Below are 25,445 nucleotides of genomic sequence, written 5' to 3'. Positions count from 1 at the left end.
AGGAAGACAATGATAGGGGGCACCATGGTCAGCTAGACAACAACAAGGTAGAGTAGGTAAACCAGGAGACCAGGAAGGCTTGTAAGACTAGGAAGGGACAGGAGGACGGGTGGCCTAGGTATGCTAAGGACATAAAGGACAGTGGGACCAGTACCAGAAGACCTGACACATGAGGACCAGACAAAGATGTACAAGAACTAAGACCAGGACTACATGGACTTGGGTGACCAGAAGCATGAGCATTGGGAACAGGCAAACCAAGCGACTAGATAAACCAGGGGAGTAGGGCCAGGGGGACTGATGATTGATAATTAGGGTGGGGAGGATGAAAAGGTCCAGGACTGGAAGCCTGTGATACAGGAGACAGAGGATCCAAAAGACTAAGGGTAGGAGAACATGGGAATGAAGAATTGACAGACAAGGAAAAACAGGGCCAGGAACTTCTTAGACTAGCATGAAGCAGGGATCAAGGAACATCAGAGTTGGGAAAGGTTAGGATGATCTTTCACAGGAAAAGTTATTGCAGAACCATGCAGGCAAGGAGCAAGAAGTTGAGGGCCATGAGGATCCAGACCAGATTGAACAGGACAACGCAGATCAGGACCTGGAGAGCAATGGCTAGTATTTCCAACATACTAGGATAAGCAGGACAGGGACTAGGAAGACCAAGGGATGCAGTACCAAGGGCAACCAGAAGACTAGAGCAAGAGGACTAGGTAAACTAAAAGGGTCATGACCAGCAGGACCGGAAACAGGGCAAGACAGTCATAAAGATCAGGACCTAGAGGACCAGGGCTTGGATTACCAAATTGGGCAGAGCAATCATTACAAGTAGCAGGGCCAGGGTGAGGAGGATCAGACGTAAGAAGGCCAACCAGATTTGGAAGTCTAAGTGAACCGGACAGTGGTGACCAGGAAGACCAGGATGAAAATGGCCAGATTCTGGAGTACCCTAACTAGGAGAACCTAGACCGAGAGGACCTGGATCCATGGCTGTAGAACCAGTAGGGTAAAATGAACAAGGAACAGATCCAGGAGAACTAGGACAACCCAAACTAGGAGGACAAAGACTAAGGGTGACATGACACAAGCCGCAAGATGGACCAGGAATTGGGGTACCAGGGCTAGGAGGATGACTGTGAGGAGAACCAAGACAAGGTAGCCAGGACCAAGAGGGCCAGAAAGGTACAGGGCAGGATGGGCCAAGACTGAGGGAACCAAGAAGGGCCATGATGGCCAAAAGGAAAAGTTTATGGTAACAAGCCAAATAGGACAAGACCAGTACCAAGGAGACCAAGACTAGAATGGCATGTGGGTCAGGTCCAGGAGCACTAGGCCCATGGAGAACCTAAACTATAAGGAACAGGACCAAGAGGATGAAGGACAATGGGCACAGAGCCTCAAGAAGGACAAAGACTATGAAAAACAAGAATACCATGATCTTGCCCGGGAGTGCTAGGTAGCTGAGACCAGGGACACAGGCAACCAGGGTTAGAAGGAGCAGTTTTAAGAGGAGCAGGAAACAACTAGGGGGCCAAGGAAGATAAGGACAAAGAGGACCAGAACCTTGAGTGCCAGGACCAGGAGGATCAGGGTGAAGATGACCAGGGACATCAGGACCAGGATGATCACAGCCTGAAGTTCCGGATCTCAGGGCTAGAAACAGGATGGAAAACATTAACAAAGGGTGGGAGTTAATAGGAATATCGGTAGAATCTTCCTCCTGTCAAGCTTTTCATAAACAATGTGATTCTACCCTGTAGTAGTGAAAATTATTTTTAATTTATAATTTTTCAGTGATCCCCGTAGAGGGACGGGAAGACCCCTATGATGAAGCATGACACCATGGGATTCATAGTGTGTGAGGGGTATTTTAAAAACACTTAGTGCCTTCCCATGACACCTCATGGAGCACTTTTTGGTTCACTGAACAATTATAAACTAAAAATAATTTTCACTACTACAGGGTATAATCACATTGAACTAGAAACAGGATGGCCAGAAAGATGAGCAACATAATGGTTAGGCCCAGGAGAAGCAGATAAAGGAAGACCTTGATGAGTTTATGTAGCAGCGCGCGGACATTGAACAGGATGACCAGGGCCAGGAGTATCAGGACCAGATCTAGGAAGACCAGATCCAGGTCAATATGACCGGGGAGCAGGATAAGCAAGGAAGATAAGAGGGTGAGTACCAAGAATACAATTAGGACCAGAGCCAGAGGGACCAGGGCTAGACCAAGGATGATCGAAAGGATCAGAACTAAGGGAACCAGGAACAGGCCTAGGAGTGCCAGGTGGCCCATGACCATAGGACAAAGGCCAGGAGTACCAAGTGAAACTGAAAGACTAGGCCCTGGAGGCAGCAGGACCAGGGTGAGAAATATCAGGAGGACCAGAGCAACCAGAGCCAAGAAGACTCAGGGTACTGGACCTGGATTTCCAGGAAGGCCAGCAGCAAAGTGGCATGGCTCTGAAGGACCCAAACAAAGAGAACCAGGACCAAGAGGACCCAGACCAATTGGTGCAGTGCCAGAAAGGCCACGAGAACAAGGCTCAGGGCCAGGAGGACAAGGCTGATCCAAACCAGGGAGACAAGAATGAAGAGGGCAAGTCCTAAGAGGGCCAGGGCACAAGAGGCCAGGTAAACAAAGGGGGCCAGCAGGACTAGGAACTGATGTACTAGATATCAGATTAGCAGGGTAAGAAGAATCAGAAGAACCAGGTCACATGGATGAGTGTCAAGAGGATCAGGAAAGAAAAGAAAGAGCTAGGAGAGGGGGTTTTAAAAGGGCCAGGATGGCCAGAAAGATCAGAACCAAGAGGAGTAGACATACAAAGATCCAAAAAAGGAGGACCAGCCACAAAAGGATTATGCCTAGTGGGCACATAACCAGAAAGAAAACATGGACTGTGAGGATCAGAAATAGGAAGACCATTCCTAGGCAAACCAGACTGAGAGTGTGAAATACTAGGAGAACAGGACCTGAAGAATCAAGAGGAGGTGGCCAGGCAACCAGATCCAGCAGAGCAAGAGCAAGAGCAAAGAGGATCAGGACAAGGAGGACCAGTGGAACCACAACCAAGGGGAAAAGGAAGCTCAAGTCACAGAGGCCCAGAAGTATCAGGACCTGGCATACCAGGACAAGGAGGACCGGGACGAGGAAGTAAAGGACGAGCAGGAAATGAAGGCCAGGATGGCAGGAGCAATGATGACCAAGCCCGTTTGCTAAAAACAGGAGGACCTGAGAAACAAGGATCAGGACATAGTGGACAAGTTAGTCCAGGATGACAACAAGCAGGAGGACCAGGCCCAAGAGTATCATGACATATTGAAGGAGGATCTGGAGAACTAGTCAGGTCCGGAGCAGCTGGACTAGAGCCAATATGGCCAGGGACCAGACGGGGAAGGATTACGTAGACTGGAAGGATCTGAATACGCAGGAATGGGAACAGGGCTAGGAGGACCAGAGAGGTCTGAACCAGGAGAAATAAGACCTAAACTCTCAACTGGAGCAAGAGGACTAGGAGCTGGGGTAATAAGACCGGGCTGCAAGGATCAGGGGAACCAGGACAACCAGAGCCACAAGGACCAATGGGACTAGACAAGGACCAAAATGCAGAGGCCGAGCCCAAGAGTACCTAATAAGGAGGACCAGGATAAATGGACGTAGTACCAAGTGGACCGCAAGGACTAGGCCAAAGAGAATCAGGATGGCCCAAACCAGGAAGATTAGGAGTGCCAGCCCAGAAGACTATGGACAGTTGGCTAGGTGGATAAGGACCCAGCAGACCAGCAGGATCAGGATGTGGATAATAGTACCAGGATCTGGGGGCTCGGGAATGGCTAAAACAAGGATGAGCCAGGAGCAGGGCCAGGAAGACTAGGGTCTAGAAGGACTACAACAAGGAGCACCAGATTACGGACACCAGTACCAGGGTGACCAGAACTAGTTAGTCCAGGGACAGAATGAGGGTCAGGAGAACTAAAAAAAGCATAGAAAATGAGGACTTGGAACAAGACTAGGAGGAGGACAAATGCCTAAAAGCACAGAAGTGCTGGAAGAGATAGAACAAGACCGGGGCAGGAGGGCATATATGTGAGTCTAGGCCACATGTATTATGATGTCCCTTTGGTAAATGGGTTCTAATTATGCTTCTTGTGCTGCCAACCCCTCGAAGACCCCACCTCTTCTGCCCACGCATACAACTGGTTCGTATGTGCTGAAAAATCAGATGCATAATGGATAAGAAGCTGGAACACTCTGACCTCTGAGTGATAGAAGGTGCTGTTTGATGCTGGCACAGTAGTCTGAGGGAGGACCTTTGGGACTAGGCACTTAGATTTGGCACAGGAGTTTAAAGGTAGATTTGTGAAAATGAGTGTGGTCTGTGAAGGATTGTAGAAAAGGCTTGAGAAACTCAGATGGCTGAAGTCAGTAAAATGGTTAATGGCTAACAAAGTGGTCAAGGTGCTATGGCAATCAGCAAATGGGAGTTCAGGGTCATACAAAGACCCTGATGAGCAGAAAAGGGGATGATGGAGGCCCCTGATAGATCATCTTAGATGACCTAAAGAGGGATTCTGTGTGACCCCCTATCTTTGCTCTGACATTCCATGTCTGTGTATGTGTGGTGGGTATGTAGTAACAAGTGTGTATTCGTAAGACTCTTTGTGTGATGAAAGTATAAGTACATGGACCAGTGAGATGCATTTTGCATGACGTGATGAAGAGTAGATACAGCTTCCCATTGCAGTCGGCGCACATTGACTGCATCCCTGTTGATGGAGGGTGGAGACCCAGAACTGAAGTGAGAGAGAATAGAAAAAAGGCTAACCAAATAAATTCTGTCAGGTCATTTTCAGCAAATGACTGCTGGTTAGTTCTTCTTGGGTGATATTATAGGGTAGATGGTAGGAGTAAGGGGTAGGTCATGGGTTTCTCTTGTTAAATGTGTTAATGTTTCAAAGCAGGGCTGCCTTTTTGTCTGTGCCTGATGACTGTTCAGGAAGGCTGATGACAACCAGGAGCTGCGATCTCATGCTTCAGATACTTCTGCTTGGAGCCAGAACTCTTGCTACTGCAGTGAGAGCCATCACCTAGAACAAAGGCTGTGTCTGAGCTACAGCCTGAAAATGATAATCACCCCAAATCAGTTCTGAAACCTAAATACTGATCCACATTCCTGCCTGGAAAATAAGTATTTAAGAGGAACTGTGAAATAGTAGCTCTGTAGATCACAAGAATGAAAGATAACATAAAAAAATGTCTCTGTTTATTCAGTGTCTTATTTCTTTACAACATTTGTAATAAAGTCAATGAATAAAAATCTCAGTGAGTTCCTTTTCTTCTGTGTCTTTAATGGCTATGTGTTGTCTCTAATTTACTGGGAAAATCCCTTCACATTCCAATGACATTCAGTTCAATTAAGCATAGTCCCACTCCTTTGCGTGCGTCTACTTGATAGAATACTTTCGCTGATGGCCCAAAAGAGTAGGGGCCATCAAAGGTAGGACTTTATACTGTCACTCTTATTTAGAGTAAAACCTGACTGTAAGAGACAGGAAAAAAATAATGACCCTTTCACCCTGGGAGAAAACTCCCAATGTGTGAGGCCAGTAGCTATTTTGTTTTACAAAAGCAAAATTCCCGCTTTGGGAGTTTGTGTTTGAAAAACATAAATGTTTGAACAGTCTGCTGGCCAGACATCATGTGTGATGATACTGTCCTTCAAACGTGTCATGCATAGACATGAAATGTTATAATCAAGAAGAGAGAGGAGAACTTGAGAGGCTAGTCCGTTTCCCCAGTTTATATGTTAATAATCAATGAGAACTAGCTCTTGTTTAAATTGTTTGTATGTCTGCGGGTGGGGGAAAACCATTAGGTTTTTATGAAGGCCCTCACCCACCAACCTAGTTGGTGGCATGCTTCAGCACCCTCACAAACCAAAAAAACCCGCTCCGCAGTAATCTGGCATCGAAGCACACCTGAGGTACACTCGCAACCTCGGGTGGGGCCCAATGATGAAGCATGCCACCAACTAGGTTGGTGGGTGAGGGCCTTCATAAAAACCTAATGGTTTTCCCCCACCCGCAGACATACAAACAATTTACACAAGAGCTAGTTCTCATTGATTATTAACATGCATAGACAGGAACCAGCATGACAGCTGTTCCTGTCAATGTAGAGAGTTATTCACAGAGCCAGTGGACAACTCTAAATTTGGTAGGCAGAGGTCCCTCCGCCATCTTGACTGAGGTAACTCTGTTCTCGAAACTCTAGATCAGGACTATAGTTTTAATTCCTTCTGTCAGGAGATTAGAATGAAGTCTCTCAATTATACTGTTTTGGTAACTTCATATGGGCCCTATGCAATTGTTTCCATTTTGATAAAATCGCCCTACATTTTAGATGACTCTTATGTCTAGGGGATACGACATTTCCAGCTCTTTTTTTATTTTTACAAATCATGTTTTCAGGTGTTTTAGTTTGATTTGTTTAATTTAATAGAACAGTGCTGATAGTTCTAGAATGCACTGATTTGCTGCAGAAAAAGAGGTGTTGTGATAAAATGGAGCCTTTTGGAAATATTATATCTGGCTCTTTCCAATGACTTTGTGAGTAGGAGTGGTAAGAGCGAGTACATAGCTTTAGAAGAGTTGACAGCTTTAACCAGTCTTACAAAGGTTCTAATCAGCCTCATCATTAGTCACCTCTGCAGGTTAATATAAGGGAGTAGGAGCATTTGTGGAGCAGGAGACTGCGCCATAAAGGGCCTCCCAAGTTGCTATGTCTTGGTCCATAGGGTAATGGAGGGGCATTCAGACCCATGTCTGTCAAAATAACTTTGAACATTCAAACATTTGGGACCTTTGGATCTATAAGTAAGTGCTGTATCTAAGCCACTTGTTGCATAAGGATCTCATGTCGCAAAATTGCAGGGATTGTGACCACAAAAGTGCTTATCATTATGTACAAAACCCTTTATAGGAATTGGAAAATTATTTTTACTAGTAAAAAGGACCGTTGCGATTGTTTTTGAATTGCAAATAGGAGGGTTCATGAAAGTAGTTTTCTCCCTACCCTATCTAATTCAGAAAGGAATTTATTAATAGATTGTGACTGCAATTGCTGTTGCAAACCATTGATGAGCTAATGACCCCAGAGTTGGGTGGGGAACTGATTTGCAAAGGGAAGGGGTACCCTTAGGACCGCTTTGCCTTTGAGAATCATGCTGGTAGCCTCAAGGAGATGAAGTTTTCCAAGACCAAACCTTTGTTTTTAAAACCAGCACCGATTCCTTTAAGGAACATGGGCTGCTTTGGGAGAAAAAAAAAACTTTTTACATTTTGAGTCATAGATATGATGATGTGCTGTTCTTGCAGGTCACCATCTCTGTGATTGCAGCCAAACACAGAGGGTCGCAAATTGTCACCTGCCTAATGAATATTAATTAGACAAGTTGTTCTGCAAACCTCTGCTATTCCATATTTTGTGAACTGACCAAACAGTACATATGTCAGTTTGTAAACTACTATTCCATTCGCAAAATGTATGCGTTGAATTTGCGAGCACTTTTTGCAAATGAAATAATAATACATCAGGAACCTAACTTTCATAAGGAGATGGAGGCCAATTGTGTTCACTCTACATTTGCAATTATACCTGATGTAAGTACCTGTGGAGCTCTGCATAAGGCACAGTAAAACTAAATTTAAGCTGTTTAGACAGCAACCGGGCAAATGTGAAGTCCCTCTGCTATATACATGTCCACTGGCTAAGTTGTGCACACTGTCTACTATTTATCCATCACCAGGTAAATAATGAAGTTTTTTTTAAGTTATTTGCAAGGCCACCTGCAATACAGTACATCATTTCTGCTATTTAGCCAGCTACTGGGTAAATATTTAACTTTCTTTACTACTTACCAGGCAACTGGTCAAATAATATAAAATGTCTGCATTTTAACCAGCAGCCACATAAATAGTTAAGTTAATTTGCTATTTGCATGGCTGCTGGATTAATTGTACATGTCTGCTGTTTTGCCAGCAACTGGGTGAAGTGTTTTTTTTGCTTGACTGCTGGCCAAAAAGTACAAAACCTCTGCTATTTATCCAGTGGCCAGGTAAATAGTGAACTTTCCTTGTTATTTGCATGACTTCCGACCAAACACTGCAGAATCTCTACTATTTAGCCAGCAGCCGGGTATATAGTGAAGTTATGCTGCTATTTGCACAGCTGACAGCCAAACAGTGCAGAATCTCTATTATGTAGCCAGTGGCCAGGTAAATAGTTAGATTTCTCTGCTACTTTCAAGGCCGTTGATCAAACAGTAAATAAGTTCTACTATATAAGGAGTGGAAAAGTAAATAGCAGAGAATTCAATATTTACCCGGTGGCCGGGTTAATAGCTGCTACCTTTCTGTAAACCAATTACTAAACGAGAAAGGAAAAGACCCTGTAAGGCCACAACAAAAAAGTAGGCCTAGGCAGTGTTCATGGAGTGGAACTCCACCAAATTCCATGGAGTTCTGCGAGCGGGCGGAGTACTTTTTGTATTGATTGGCCACCTCCCTAGTTTTCGTCTTGGCAAAGGGAATAGCGTATATCTCCTGTGTAAGCCTTTGAAGTGTCCCTGCCAGTGAGGAGCTCTTGTCAGGGTATTCTGAGAGCCACCGGCACCGTCCGCAGTGATGACCTCATAAGAGTCTATTTATAGGAGCCCTTGGCAGCTACAGTACTGCATATTTCACTAGTGCTGGTACGCAAGAGTATAGAGCACAGGAATGTTTGAGTAGGACTGATAGTTGTTGGGATTCCTTGGTAATTGCATCAAATAGAGAAAGACTGGGTCACCTCTGGGGCTGCAAACGAGGTGGACGGACGGTCATCGTAATGTTTGTTTAATGATGGGCAATGGATGGGATAGTGGAAAGATTGGGAGAGTGAAGATTGATTTTGATTAGTGTATAATATGGGGAGGTGATTATTAATCACCCACTGTGCCAGCATACTGGGAAGGGCTTCTGTGGAGTAAGTCAAGACAGAGACAATGAAGAGGCACACTTTGCACATACACAGATGGGGGATTTGTTGAACACTATTGTTTTCCAGTTTGACTTGGGTTATGCCAATGATTTGTGTATACCAACTGTGCCCTTTAGGCCCACTTTAAATGGTGGAGGTTGTAACACTATCATCGATTTTATCCTAATTTCAAATAGATACTCTAGTAAGGTTTGTAGCTTTGAAACTCACTCTATCGCCATGAGTGACCATTATCCTGTAAGTATTAATTTTGATCTGGTGAGTACAACTAAGATCAAAAAGGGTCTGGGAACTCATTATGATTGTAATATTGGTCTTACCTGTATTAATGGATATTCGTTACATCGGACCAAAGTGGACCCAAAAAACTTTACTGAACAACTAGTAAAGACATGCAATAGGGAGTTTGGTATTTGTCTAAGTGAGGATGCTGGGAACGAAGCCGTTTTAAATGCTTTTATTAAAATTACCAGGGAGATTGAGATTTTATTAATGGCGAAATCAAAGCTGAGGAAACAAAAGGAGCAGGGCATGACACGGTTTTAATGGCACGGACTCAAATAGGGCTCCAAAGAACAGTGACCAATTTCAATATCTTTATGCAAGATAGGGGTCTGAGCGTGAATACCAGTAAAACATATATAATGAAATGTGGGACGAAGACCACTAAGTACTGTGAGATTTTTATTAATAATAACAAAATTGAATGTACTACCAAATTCTCGTATTTGGGGATTAACTTTGACAGTACGGGGTCATGTTCTGCTGCTGTTCAGGCAGAGCTATAGGGGCTGTGATTAATTTTGCTAGAAAATTAGGTCGCAGACCAGTCCCCTGAACTATTACAAATTTACAAGTCAAAGTGTTTATCGATAGCCCTGTATGGAGCAGGTATATGAGGGTTTGTGGATGTGTAACCACTACAGCTGACCGAGAATACATTTACAAGGTATCTGCTGGCTGTCCCAAGCACAACTCCTACTTTTATTTGCCACTCTGAGTTAGGTATTCCGTTCATTTCGGATGTGATTAGAATTAGCCCAATGTTGCTATGGCATAGGGTGTGGATGTCTAATGAAACCAGTTTCAATCGAGACATCATTAAGGATTGTTTGAAACTGGATAAGGTTTCCTCCATTCCCTGGCTTCGTTATATCAAACTTCTTGCTAGTGAAATCGGCCATCCTGAATATTTTGAGAATCCTGAAAGTATGGCTTGTATCTCAAGAAAGGCATTGAAAGTAGATTGTCTGGTCCAATTACAAGACAAGAGATGTTCTAAAGAAAGAAAAAAAGTAACTGTCATGAATAATCAATTGATGTTATCATCTTCGGGCATTCAGCCATATCTGGTGCAAGTTCTGGGAAGCTTTGAACGAATGCTCCTGACTCGTTTTCGTCTGGGGACTTTTTTCAGACTCATCAGTCACTCAACCGTTAATGAATGGTCGAGAATCTTGGTGCCATGCCCATGTGACGATACATCTAGTCAATCTACCATACACACTGTCCTATTTTGTAAATTTTATTCAATCCCTAGGAAAAGGTTTATAATTCCTATTTTGAAAACTCTAGGTTTGAGACAATGTCGTATAGCTTTTCTGAAGCTACAAAGCCTGCATACTGACATTTTTATGAGGCATGTTGCCTTATTCTTAAAAACTGTCATTAGGTTCAGGAGTTCTATGTGAAACTGACAAAGGCCTATAAAGTTCCTGACACATTTACTAAGAGCCTATGTAATGAAATGTTAAAATGTTTGCTGCCTCATTTTAAAGGTATGTTTTATTATGTAAAATAATTGGGTATATCTGGAATTCTGGATTTTAAATGATGTTGATGTGATGTATTTATCTAATGGACTGTGTGTTCTTAACGTGTTATGTAAACTAATTGGATATGTAAATTTTTTATGTGCTTTTATGATTTATTTCTAAATCGAATAAAGCTATTTTTGATTGATTGATTGATTGATTAGTGGACTTTGTATATTAGGGTTGGTGGTGCGCGTCTATGGTACGAGATGGTACATGTACACGCCTCTAACTGTTTAAAACATTGGAAGAATCAGAGGAATCAGTTGAGTTGACATTCAGAACTGTCTACGTGAAAATCGAAAGCAGATTGGCCAATATTGGAATTCTGGCACTGTGGTTGGCTGTGTCGATGGACCAATGGGAGAGTTTTACAGATGGACTGGGTAATGAGGATCAATGAGACTTGATGTGAGTGTTTTTAATGCTGGCATTAATGGAACATATGATTTTCTTTCTTATGATACAGCTGCACTTTATCTATTCTTCCCTGTTCTTAGCCATCTTTTTTTCTCTCACTGTATTCATTATCTCTTTACCATTCTCTTCTCCTTTCTGTTAAAACTATTATGATTCTGGACACATAGTACTGAATGAACAGTTATCTTCCTTTATATTTTGTTCTGTATTCTTTCTGGATTACATGCACCTGAATATTGGACAACGTGGTGGTAAATATAAACACGACTAGAAACATTTCTGGATGCTGTGTAGGAAAGCGAACATTTCTGACTCTGGGTAAACAGCAGTACTGTGGCATATTGTCCAGCAGTTAACATACATAGTATATTCTTTGTTCCTGCCGTTCTGTCTTCTTCCTATTGATTTCCTCCTCTTTTATCCCTTTTTAGTTCCTTAATGGAATGCCCCTTATACCACAATATCTATCATTTATACTGCCTCTATCCTTTGTACTTCCCTCTAGCCTTCTCTCCCTCTTGTCTCTTTTCCTTCTTACCTTCTTCTCAAATGATACGCTAATTATCTTTGCTGGCTGAGTTGGATTTGACAATACTATTTTAGAAATGCCACTTGTAGAAAGTTGGCATTTCTCTGCTCTTGGCTCTGTGTGTCTGCAGCTTGTCTCCAATACATGTCTGGGGTGGGTGACAGCTGAACTGTGCGCATTCCCTCTAGACAGCCACACACAAAGGAAGGTTAGGTGTGACAGAGTGGCCATCTGCATCCTCATGGGTCATCCTGGTCAGAATGGGAGGGAGGAGCTGATACACCTGACTAGGCAGTGTCCTGTCCCCACACAAAGAATTGCATACCCACCTGTAGTGAGTCTAGAGCTGGGGCTGGAAAGAGAGGGCCTCTGGGGACTTCGAAGCCCCTCTTTGAAGTCACCACTTATAAGAAGGCACAACTGGGTATAAGCACTGGGTCTCTGACCTCACAAAATCATACACTACTGGACCTGAGAAGAAACTCTGCCAGGAAGAAGGACTGCTGTGCTGCTACACGGACTGCCACTTTGCTGGACTACAGCTCTATAGGAACTGATTTTCTCCTATGCTGCCCTGCTGTCTATAAGCCTCTGCCCTGCTGAGGAAGTACTGGACTCTTGCTTGAACCCAGAGTGGTTTTCAAGGGCATGCTGTCTTGCCTCCTGTTCTAAGACTCAGGGATATCAAAGTCTTACCACCTGCTCCGGTGCCTCCTCCATTGGAAGTGGATCCAGGTGCTTGCTCAAGTGGAACCAACATATCCTCTGCTACGTATAACAGCTGTTGCAGGAATAGAACCGGTGTACCGGAATTGGAACCAGTGCATGGCCATCGGAACTGATGCATTGGAACCACCACATTACCACCGATGCAGGAGAGATGATCTGCGCATCTACTCGTGTGCGTGGATATACCTGGTGCTTCTCACTTGGAACCAACGCATCTCAGAACTAACGCTTCATCTTTGGAACCCGCCCATTGCCATTGTTGCATGGAGAAAATCAACGTATCTCCTCGACTGCGGGATCGACACAGACCAGCTGCACCCCACATCCTGCAGGATGAAGGTACTTTTGTTCAGTGGGCCTTGTGTGGCTCCTGTCCCTGTCCCGCACTCCATTGCGGTCGGCCTGAACTCTTGACTTTGCCCCGGTTCAGAGTGACCAGATAACCCCCATGGGCAATTATTGTTTCTAAGCTGTATTTTTACTTTTAATTTTTAAAAATGCATCTCTTTACTTTTATGTATTGGATTCTGTCATTTTTATTTATAAAATCATAATTTATTATGCCAGCATGGTGTGGAGTCTTTTTGTGGCGTTTTCACAGTTTTACTGTGTGAAGGGTTGCACAAATACTTTACACATTGCTTTTTAAGTTAAGCCTCCCTGCCCTCTAGAAGCAGAAACCAAATTTCTAAACAAAGTGCCATTGCAAAGGAAGTATTGAGCTATGGTTGGAGATGAAACCTAACTACTCAGATATTCTCTTTCATGTGAAAGACATTGTACAGAAGCCAACTAGATTAGATTAGACGCAGCTAGGTGTTCTAAACCCCTTAAATGTGCACGGGACAGTAGGCCCTGAAAATCAAAAGCTCACAGAGCATTTTGGTATACCAGTTCCCCTTGGTAAAGATCAGAAATGACTATGCAAGATTGATCTAGACAAGTTGCAGGAGGAATATGACTGGAGAAAAAAATTGACATAAAGTCTTGCCTCCAACGTCTTCTGAACTTTTGAAAAAATGCTGTGGAACATGGGTGTTATTGGGCTTATTGTTTGTGAGAAGGCAATAAAGTTTTTGTCAAAAATGTGATATATTACTTTTACAAAAAACTTGGCCTGAATCTTCCTTCCTGTTAATAGGAAACATTGAATATCATCTTTCTGCAATAAGAACACATAATAAAGGCTGGTTCAAAGATGGCCTAGCTATCTACATTGCATTAACATTGCAATTGGAAATTATTCCTATGGACATAAATTTGCCTTGGCTACTCGAAATTACAATTAAAAATTGTACTTCCTTGGGATGGCTTTTAGCAATTTTGAAGGAGAATTCCTGTGCTCAAAAACGTCTTCTCTATGCCTGTTTTGTAGATTTAAAATCTGCCTTCAATAGGGTTCCAAGACACCAAGTGTGGGCTAAATTTAAAGAATGAAATATTCCAATGCCATTTTTCTGTGCAATTGAGATATTATGCACGGATATCTGGGTTGTCACCAAGCTGGGTGATAAAGGTACCGTGACTAAGAAAATTGTGGCCACTGATGGCAGTGGCAGCTGGTGACATTTCAAAGTCATGGGCGTAAACGTTGTGGATGAAATTTAAGTAGTGAGCCAGCAAAAGGAGGGAGCCCAACTGACATTAGGGTGGATTCGGGGTTGTCCAAATGAGAAAATTCCGAAAAAAGAGGGGCAAAGGGCACACTTTAAAGCTAAATTGTAATACAAACATTTGTGAAAAGCAAGGCTTATAATGCAATTCAAAATGTGTTGTCTTGAAATATTTAAAACATTAAAGGTTTCTCCATATTGTACTGAATGACATATGTTCAACAGTTTCTACACGCTTCAACAAGTCCATCTGGGTGAGCTTAGTTTGTTGACGGCGTTTATGATGCTGCACTATTGAGAACTCTAGAGCTGATAGCCTATCAGTGGTTCATAAAGGTATTCACACAACAGGCACATTCAATCCTCGGGTTCTCTGCAGAGCACCTTGAAAACGGTAATGTCCAATTCTGAGGTCGCACATAAAGGAGGTCATAGAGCTGTTAAAGTATGTACAGCAAGAAAGGAAAAGAGAATACAGTGCTCACAGTTGAGTGGAGTGGGCATGTTCTGTGCACATGGGATATAGAAAAATGGAGAAGATGAAAGAAAGTATGCACAAAAAGTGAATGAAAACTGTTGAAGAGGAAAACGACTACTTGAGAGGTATGCAAATGCAAGATTACAGAACTACATGGGGAGGAAAATGAGTGCATGCTACAGACAGAGAAAGACTGCAGAGGAAATGGTGTGAAAAAGAGAATGAACGTGATTGACACACTGAAGACCATTACCACTCACATAGAGCTCAGCAATATTTTATTCAAAGTGCTTCACTCCCTTTAGAGAACCCTCCTCAGCGTCATGACACCAAAAGCCTTTTCACCAGTTTTTTTCTTAACATGCATTGATTCGACTTGAAATTTGGTCACTTTTTTGTTTTTATAATGAATGCGCCAAAAGTAGCTGTGCTCCAATTAATGCTACATAAATATAATAAAACAATTGTGTTTAATAATTTTGATGATAATCTTATCTCAAAATGACAATAAATACCCTGCAGCAGATGAGTTTAAGATCATGTAATCCATCATCCAAGGATTATTAAAGGTCTATTAAGAAAATAACTTGTCTGTGTAACAAATGATTGAATGAGAGCTATTGCTGACCGGCCAAAATCTGAAAAACATAACAATTGAATTAATCATGCTTCATGGTTATCAATCAGGGAAAGCCTTTCCCCTCCTTCACGCACAATGCCGTCAGTGGCGAAGGACTTGAAAAGAAGAGATCATTGTGTCCATCAGAAGGGGGTGAACATGGCCAATTATTGATGGCTTCACAAGAAAGCTGTACAGTGATTGGCCATGATCTGCGAACATCCCACCCTGCACTGATTCGTGTGTGCATCCTATGACTGACTTCTAAGCCAATACAGGTGCTGCTTTCACGCTGTTTATGTTAGTAAACAGCTTGTGAGCAGTGCCAGTATTGGCTTGGGCAGTGAAACCCAGCGCTCAATAGGAGACTGGAGGCTATGGCTCTCTCTCTCCTGACTTCCTAATGTTGCACAGACAGGAGAGGGGTAAAGTGTGCATGTCGGGCTGGGCACAGCAAGCCACCAGTACAACCTGAGATACGCACTTCACTTTAGGACTGCTTCCCTGTAGTCGCTGCTTTATTAATCGAGCCCCACTCCTGCCCTCACTCTCAGGCAGAAAAGCACCCGGTCTGAGACTAAAAAATAACAGTACAGTGGCCGCTAAAAATAAAAACACATAAATAAAAAACAGGAAAAGGACACTATAATGTATGGTTGGCTCTCAATGGGCGGTGGGGGTCAAAGCTTTTCTGCCCCAATGGAACAGCCGCTCCTGAATGATGGCCTTAAAAAGCGATCCGTGTTGGCTCCTTTGCTATTTAGCTTGTATATTTCTGACTCAAATCTTTCGATTGTTTGCTCAAGTTTTAACATGCCCTGACTTTATTTAAACCCGGTTAAAAGTCTTCAATACGTGGCTGATATTGTGCTGCTAAGTATGACCTCAGTTGGCTTAGAAGAAAAAACCCACACACCAAAAACTCAAAAAGCGGTATACTGATCAAATTTCTACAAAATCTTGTAATATTGGGAACAATGCATTCCAGTTGTTTATTTAAAAAAAAAACTAATTTTAAGTTCTGTTCTATTCTTTGCTTGCAGATGTAAAAAGTGTGACCCACAAGAAATCAAACTGGATGGCGAGATACTATTGGCTAGCCGGAGCAACTGCAAAGCCTCTGAAGATGTGTGCTACACCTACGACAGGAATAAGTGCTACACGAGTGACATCAAGTACACTTATGAAGGACAGACCAAAATTTTGAAAGCACCCTTAACCCCTGAATCTTGCTATGAATAAATAACTATCATGCTGTTGTGGCAAAATGGACGGATGAAATGATACCACGTAAAACACCATATTTTACATTGTCAAGGCATAATCCCATATATAAAGACAGACCAATAGTCAGATCATGCAGTGTGTTTATAGTACGACTCCTGAACAAAATATAAGCTTCAACAAAGTCTATCTGTGTTAAGGCAGCATTACAGCTATTTTAGTCAAACTATTAGGAATTGATAATGTTAACAGAATATTACAATTTCAAATTATAAACACCCCTGTTAGATAAACACCAAAGAAAGAAGAGTAATAAAGAAAATAAAGTCTTATTAATAAGATTCTTTCAGTAATTCCTATTTATTGGTCTTAATTCATTGACTGTTTTTTTACAAAAGTATGTATAATCCTTCTAAAATCATTCTATACACAATGAGTCATCGTATCTATGACAACACTGTTTGTTGTGCTAAATTATGTACACAACTCATGTTTAGAATGATTTAAGGAGAATTGTGAGTAATTGTGTATTAAAATATACCCAATGTGTTAAAATTGAATTAAAGCCCAATAAATATGAACTATGGGCCTGGTTCACAAAGGTAAACTTAGACCAAAAGTTTAACTTTACTACTACTAAAGTTAGACTTTTGGTCTAAGCTATACTTTTGGTCCAAACTTAGATCAAAGGTCTAACTTTACTAGTAGTAAAGTTACACTTTAGGTCAAAACTTAGACTTCAGGTCTAAACTTACACTTTTGGTCTGTGTTTACGTTTGTAAATCAGGCCCTACGGGCGTAAACTTAGTACTCAGCCTTTGTTTTCAGTGTCTATTATTTCTTCTGGATTTGTGACACCAGAGAGGTAACTGGTGTCTTAATTGAGTGCTCCTGGCACCAGTCACTATTCCTCCATACTTACCTCACTGAAGCCCTAATTCACAAAGGTAAACTGTAATTTAACGAACAGAAGGCTTGTCCTATCTTTTTATGTGTGGAGTCTCCACCACGAGTGTAGAGACTTTGCAGTCGTAAAAATACTACTAGTATAATTTGTTCGTGAATAGCAAAAAATAGTAAACTTACACTTAAATGTATGTTTACCATTGTTGAATCAGGCCTAATTGTATTTTTATGTAATTGGCAAGCTTGGCTTCTTGCTTTCATAACGACGGCAATAATAAACAGTTTTATCATCTGCTTTTTGTTTTAAATATACCATTTTCACGTGCTCTGATTTCCTATGCACAGCTTCCACGCCTACTTCATTCTTTTAATTTAAATGCCTTCAAATATCTTATGCTCAGGAATGAATTGTGCTCATGCTAGCGCCCTTCCCAGCCTTAAAACTAAACAATAGAAATGTCAGGAGGACTTGTGCAGCTATTACAGTCCTTTCACTGTTTTCAGAAGAGTAGAGAAGAATTCAAATAGTTAACTAGTACCATGCAAATGCAACCATTGCTCTTTAATTATTCTTCTCCCTTTTGATTTTACTGTCCAAGTGGCTGTCAAATTTTTGCCAGTTTCTTTTTTTTGCAGCTAGAAATTATGCATTAAATAAATTACATCAAGATGTAATGTTTCTCGATTTTTCAGGAAGTGGAAATGCGTTTTCACCCAAAACCTTACCCTTGCCAGGATTCTCTTACCCTGCTGGTCTATATTTTATATTTCTCATCTTAAATGTTTGGTTTGCAGCATTTTTTTTATTTCACAGTTAATATTGTATGTAGGCACAGGTATCAACGAATAGGACTCTTTTGTGCAGTCACACAAAGTGTGTTCACTTCAACAATGCAATAATTATTGTGCAGTTGCTGAATTGATTTTAATTGTATAATTAATGTGTATCCCATTGCCTCGTCTTTTCCAAAAATAAAATAAATCCAGTATTTGTAAAGCGCAAACTACTCACCCATACAGATCTCAAGGCGCTGGGGGCTGTTGTGGAAATTAAGTGAGCTATTGCCCAGAGTCACATGGTGCTGAGCTGATCTGCCCCCAGAGCCGGGGATCGATCTGTGAGGCCTGTGCTCCAAAGTCAGCTGCCCTGGCCGCTGCACCACACCTCTCCTTCTACGATTAGAGGAGCATTGGTAGGACCATTTCAAGGCAGCATGAAGTCCAAAACAAAAGAGATCTCTTCACAAACTACATTTTGTAGAATGTTTAATAGTACTACGTAGTGTTACTCGTACTACAAAATGCTATTACCAAACCTCTGTGCAGAGATTTCTACCTCTTCTATTAGTTCTGGGCAGCGATCTCCTCCCAACTGCAGAGATCTCTGCAGACGTACACATGTTATGCTGTCGTGCAAAATAAGTTGACTACATACATACATTAGATACACAAACAATCAAAGATTTTTTTCTAGCCTTTTTTGTGTGTTATTGCTATATGCTGTGGTTTCTTTCCTGAACGGTGAGGGTTCCCTCCTGCACGCGGAGTCTCAGCCTCTACTGAAAAATGTCTGCCCTGCATATAGGGTGGAGATTCCACAGTCAGAGATATCCTCATTCTAGAACACTGTGAGAAATTGGGTTGTTGATTGACTGGGGTGTGAGCCCTGGTCAAGCAACAGCCACAATCCCTTGCAGGGTGAACCACAAAAAGTCACTACATTATCCTGTGTTTAACTCTGGGTAGCTTGGCACAAAAAGCAGTCAGGCTTAACTTAGAGGCAATGTATAAAGTATTTATGGAGCACACAAACAGTAATAAGGTGGAAACCCAACACGAGAATTTGTTTTTAAACAATTTAGAAAACTAGAGTACATTTTAATAAATTATTTAACATCAAGACCATCAAAATCCAGTCAGTGGAACCGGAGTTGGAAATTTTGAAAGATTAAACTGCAAAATAGCACCTAAAAGATAAAAGTGCCAACCGCAGACATCTGGTCGCACTAGCCTGAGGCACAGTCAAATGTTAAGGCTGACCCGTCATGGAGCATGGGTCGGATATAAGAAGTGGATTGGGCCCAGTTAGTGCTTACCTTCGGATTTTTAATTTTTTGAAGAAAAAGTGTCTGAGAAGGTAAGAGGTCAGCAAGGCAAGGCTGCAGAAGTTTCCAAAGAGGGAGCTTCATTGACAGATAGCCGTGGAGCAAAGCTGCGATGAAGATTATCTGACAGAGCATAAAGCCGCACTTTCCTTACTTTAGAATCCTCCCCCAGATGCAAGACTGGATCCAGAAATTGTTTCCCATAGTACATCTGCGCATCAGCAGAGGAAGTGGTGCGACTCCGTATCGACGTCGTCCACCGGATGTTATGTCGATGGAGTCCATATAACCCCCCCTGCCGACGTCAGTTCCCTTTTTTTCCATAATTGCAACGCAGATCTGGAGCGGTTAAGGGGCCCTTTTTCAGGCCCTTCTAAACATTTTGTCAAGAGAACGGTGTGCTTTTTTGCAAATCAGTCTTGACCCTGTGCCTCATGGGAACAGTCCAGCCCAAACTGTCAAGCCAGGTCCTCCCTGGACTGGAAACAAGCATCCTAGGACCGGTTGCGGGGTCTCACCCCTCTTCAGCCAGGACAGCCCGATTCCAGTGGCATGGTGAGCACAGGCCCACGTCTGGGCATACACCTCCCACTTGGGGTGCTCAAACGCTCCGTCCATCATCCCCTTTGGTATCGCTTTGTTCGCCCTAAGTTGGTAGGGTATGCCCAGACATGGGTCCCTTGCTATGTCGATGGAGTCCATATAACCCCCCCTGCTGACGTCAGTTCCCTTTTTTCCATAATTGCAACGCAGATCTGGAGCAGTTAAGGAGCCATTTTTCAGGCCCTTCTAAACATTTTGTCAAGAGAACTGTGTGCTTTTTTGCAATGTTATTCGGGTTTAAACCCTGTTGATTTTGTGCCAGATACTTGTCGGTCTGGGATCCGCATACCTTCTGTTTCTGGTGCCTTGGAGAACACCATGACTCTGAGGAATGCGGTTTCTGTAAGCGTCTTTGGCTGAAGGCGTTGAGAGAGCATCCGATGAAACTTTTGGTGCCACATTTATCTGAGAAACCACATTGTCTTCAGTCCTCACCAAAGCCCAGAGATCGGTCGAGGAGCTGTTCGGTGAGGGGCTGCCTCTGTCTACATCAAATGCAAAAACATCAGTTGATGGACAGAATGCAGAACAATGTCATACATTCAGCCGAGTACAGAGATCTGGGCCTAAATCCATAGTTTTTTTGCTCACCATGCCGTTCCAGTTTGAACCCAGCCATATACAAATCAGTCTTGACCCTGTGCCTCATGGGAACAGTCCAGCCCAAACTGTCAAGCCAGGTCCTCCCTGGACTGGAAACAAGCATCCTAGGACCGGTTTCGGGGTCTCACCCCTCTTCAGCCAGGACAGCCCGATTCCAGTGGCATGGTGAGCACGGGACCCACGTCTGGGCATACCCCTCCCACTCGGGGTGCTCAAACGCTCCGTCCATCATCCCCTTTGGTATCGCTTTGTTCGCCCTAAGTTGGCAGGGTATGCCCAGACTTGGTTCCCTTGCTCACTTTGCCACTGGATTCAAGATAGCCTGGCTGATGAGGGTTATGAACCTGAAACCGGTCCCAGGATGCTTGTTTCCGGTCCAGGGAAGGCATGGCTTGGCAGTTCAGGCTGGACTGTTCCCATGAGGCACAGGGTCAGACTGGCCATGTCTGAACTGGGGTGGTGGAGTGAGCTAAATAATGATGATGGATTAAACCCAGATCAGTTGACTGGGGGTGAGTGTTTGATTTGCTCAAACACTCCGTCCATCATCCCCTTTGGTATCGCTTTGTTCGCCCTAACTTGGCAAGGTATGTCCAGACATGGGTCACTTGCTCACTTTGCCACTGGATTCAAGATAGCCTGGCTGATGAGGGTTATGAACCCGAAACTGGTCCCAGGATGCTTGTTTCCGGTCCAAGGAAGACATGGCTTGGCAGTTTGGGCTGAACTGTTCCGATGAGGCACAGGGTCAGACTGATTTGCATATGGCCATGTCTGAACTGGGGTGGTGGAGTGAGCTAAAGAATGATGATGGATTAAACCCAGATCAATTGACTGGGGGTGAGTGTTTGATTTGCTCAAAAGCTCCATTCATCATCCCCTTTGGTATCGCTTTGTTCGCCCTAAGTTGGCAGGGTATGCCCATACATCGGTCCCTTGCTCACTTTGCCACTGGATTCAAGATAGCCTGGCTGATGAGGGTTATGAACACGAAACTGGTCCCAGGATGCTTGTTTCCGGTCCAGGGAAGACATGGCTTGGCAGTTCGGGCTGGACTGTTCCCATGAGGCACAGGGTCAGACTGATTTGCATATGGCCATGTCTGAACTGGGTGGAGTGAGCTAAAGAATGTTGATGGATTAAACCCAGATCAGTTGACTGTGGGTGAGTGTTTGATTTGCTCAAATGCTCTGTCCATCATCCCCTTTGGTATCGCTCTGTCCACATCAAGGGAGACTCCGAACCACAAACGGCCGGTACATATGTCTGTCTCTGATGTCGTCTCCTAACCTTCGTTTGCAGGGCATTTACAGGAGTCCACCCCACACCTCCCTAAATCTCTTGGAGCAAGGCGACTCTAGTCCAAATGCAGGACTATTAGTTTGCCCTGCATAAGGTTTTTGGACCTCAGTCTCTCTTTGGTGCACTTACTGCCCCCAAGGAGGTAAGAGGTGCCCTGACAGGATCCTCACCTGTGGGTTCGCCCTCGGTGACAGTTGGGCCCTCTGAATCCAGGCAGCACCAGTGCACAGCCCTTCGGGGCTCACACCTTTGGCGTCGGGTTCACGTCAGCCAATGATGTAAGTGGCGCCAGTCGACACCGATCTAATTACTCTTTTTGATGTCTATACAACACAACAGTGGCACCGGATGTGGGGCTGATGGAGCCATTTGCTTTGGGCAACTTTCCATCTGGCCTCATTCGACCCGTTTCTCTTTTTCCTACGAGAATGCACAGTTTGACAGGTGAACAAGGAAATATAGGGTGTCTAAACCCTTTGGGAAATACTGTCCGGTCTACTTTGGAAAATTGGCTAACTTAACTGGGGGAGGCTACTAGACTAGAGTCCTCTCCAGTTTCAGATTTACTTTCTCCACCTGGTGTGGCAATGGAGTAAAGTTCTTCTTTTGCTGAGGTATTGAGGAGTTTCTTAAAAACATTCATCAAGCCATTGAGCTCCTTCCTACATGCGTTTATATCAGCGCAAGACTCCCGGCGTCCCGGCACTGCCGTAACTACGTAATTCAAGGTAAGGGCTATACCGGTCTTCCACCTCGCCCTCTTTAAGTGCCCATCACCACACAATTAACCAGCTCCCCTCCTTACAGGCATCCACCCACATTGTTTATTCAACGCCGTCGGCCTCCTCCCATGTCCACTCGAACCACCCTTCCGGCATTGCCCGTTAACCTAATGAGGTTTCATCCCACGCCGTTGGACCCCTCTTGCTTCCACTGAATGCAGGTAAGGCGTGACCCAGGCCAGCACCCAATGCCGTTGTTTCCTCCCCAACATCAAATATTGATCCTTATCCTTCTCTTCCACAACAGATCTGGAACCACTTGGTTCCATAAATCACCCGTAATTCTGGAAAACACCAGGCCATGTTTAAGCAACCATCGGTAAGATTCCCACCGGCTCATCGCGAGCGGCTTAATTGCGATCCTTTAGTTTGCACCTTCCGTGGTCGAATTTTAGTTCCGTTTTGGCACCTTTCGCGTATTTACACCGGGCCCCCGGCTCACCGCGACCGGCGCAATTGCGATCCCGTGGTTTGCACCATTCATGATCGGATTTTAGTTACGCATTGGCACCTTGCGCGCTATCGGGGATTAGACACCCGTTTACTCTATCATCTGAATCACGGTCTCCAAGCGCACTTGAACCCAGCACAATTTTAAATTTTGACACTCAAGCGACTTACTCACATCTATTGTGCACCGCTTCACCACCAGGTCCACGTTACCTATACCATCATCATACCACCTTCCCATTTCCGCTAAACTCACTCCCCCCACGTTCCGTAGGCCTAAATATATCACCGCGATTTTGACATACATGCGAAGGGTTTCCTACCTTAATTCTTTTTTTTTTTGTTTTTGTTTTTTGTATTTTTTTTAAAGAAACCTTTATTACACAATAAAATACATACAAGGGCCTACAACCACCAAGGCCGGCCGCTACAGAGCCCGAGGGCCCGCAATGCAACGCCACACATTCAAATGAACCAGAAGCGAAGCTCCCGGCAGTTCGTGAGCACATGCAACCGGCCGTGGCCATAGGCCAAGAGCAATCGGAAAAAACAGTTTCATTTTCTATTAAATGCAAAACACACTCAAGGCAATGAGAGTCCGAAATAGCAGCGTGCGCTTCCCAGGGCGGGGGACAACGTACAGTATCCAAAGCAGTTCTTGACAGGAAGTGGCAGCGGGGGGCAACGGGAAGACAAAACATAGAACCCACTTCACACAATCCCGCAGAATGCGTGGCTAGGGGGACAAAGCAATATCGACCTCTAACGGCAGAGGCGGGGTGCAGATATGTCCACGATAGGAATTCCATGGACCCCATACCTTCGTCCACTTCCCAGGCTTGCCTCTCGCCACATACACCGTCTTTTCCCTAAACATACACCAGTCCATATTCTCCTTCCATACCGCGATCGTGGGCGGCCTCGGGGAACCCCACAGCTGTGCTATGTTACGCTTAGCCACCATGTACCCCAGAGTCACCCACTACGTCTGTGCCACATTATAGTCATTCGGTTCCCAGACATTCAACAAACACCTCCTAGCCTCTGGCGACAGAGCGACATGCGTGACCTCCTCCATTACGGCGTGGATACCGTTCCAAAATCGCACAACCTCCGAACATTCCCATAGGATATGAAGAAAGGTGCCCTACAGGCCGCATCCACGCTTACACATTTCATCCCTCGAGTAACCCATACGTAGCAAACCGGGCCCCACTCTATGGAGGATCTTCAGCTGTACAAATCGTAAGCGGGCCGGGATCGCCACCTCTTTCGGGGAGGCCACCGCCGATACCCAGTCCTCATCGTCCAGTTCCAAGCCGTCGCCCGTCCATGCCTCCCGGAGACGGATCAGCAAGTCCGCGCGATCATTAATACGTTTTTTGTAGATCAGAGAGTGCTGTCAGGCACATAGCCATCCAACACTCTATCCTCCAGCGGGGAATATTCGGGGATAGCAGCAGCGTCCGGGAAGACGGAACACAGCGCATGGTAGACTTGTGCACACCGGAAGTACTCTCTATCATTTAATTTGTATTCGGTTTTAAGCATTTCAAACGTTTTGAAAGACCCCTTTGCCCAAAGATCACCCACCTTACATATACCAATCATATCCCATTTCTCAAAGCCTTTCGTTTTCCACAAACAACCCAGCCGCCCGGAGGCATACAACGGCGTCGCCCGAGTCAAGCGATCCCTCCACCCCATCGCAGCACTCGCCGCATGCCACACACGTACCGCGACCCGCGTGGGTCCCGTCAACCGCGCATCCGGGGTCACCGAATACAGCGCCCTGTTATAATCCCCACCCGGAAGCGGTAATTTATCCATCTCGAAGGCCGGATTTAAGGCAGGACCATATATCCCGTGGTTCACCGCCGCCAATTGAGAGGCCCAATAGTATCTTTTAATATCGGGGAGGGCGACCCCCCCATCGTACCAAGGGAGCGTCAACTTAGCGAGAGCGATCCGCGGCCGCCCGTCCCAAAACAGTTGGCGCTGAAGACCCTCCACCTCACGAAAATAACGGGCTGGCACGACATATACAGTGTTTTGCAAAGCGTACAAGAAGCGAGGTAGCAACATCATTTTAAACAGTGCCGCCCGTCCGAGCGGCGAGAGCGAAAGTCGTCGCCACCTCGCGACGGCGGCCTTCAATCGCTGGAGGGGAGGGAGAAGGTTTCGCTCATAGCGGACCGCGGGATCCAGAGAGATAA

At 44.3% G+C, this 25,445-nt stretch overlaps 2 protein-coding genes across 3 annotated transcripts in view; one reads left to right on the top strand and one right to left on the bottom strand.

The window, feature by feature from the left end:
* JCHAIN (joining chain of multimeric IgA and IgM) overlaps positions 1 to 18,052 on the top strand; it is a 64,988-nt gene extending 46,936 nt beyond the window's left edge. The window contains exon 4 of the mRNA XM_085640987.1: positions 16,298 to 18,052. Within this exon, the coding sequence (XP_085497113.1) occupies positions 16,298 to 16,496 (199 nt within the window). The 3' untranslated portion in view covers positions 16,497 to 18,052. The remainder of the gene's footprint in view (positions 1 to 16,297) is intronic.
* The window catches only part of LOC146861836 (endogenous retrovirus group PABLB member 1 Env polyprotein-like), a 406,860-nt gene that overhangs the window by 151,535 nt on the left and 229,880 nt on the right, over positions 1 to 25,445 (bottom strand). The window lies entirely within an intron of this gene.

The sequence above is a fragment of the Triturus cristatus genome, chromosome 2_2 (genome assembly GCF_964204655.1).
Source record: "Triturus cristatus chromosome 2_2, aTriCri1.1, whole genome shotgun sequence".
NCBI classification, from domain to species: domain Eukaryota; kingdom Metazoa; phylum Chordata; class Amphibia; order Caudata; family Salamandridae; genus Triturus; species Triturus cristatus.
The sequence above is the reverse complement of the archived record's forward strand: the minus strand, read 5'-3'. Positions and strand labels throughout refer to the sequence as shown.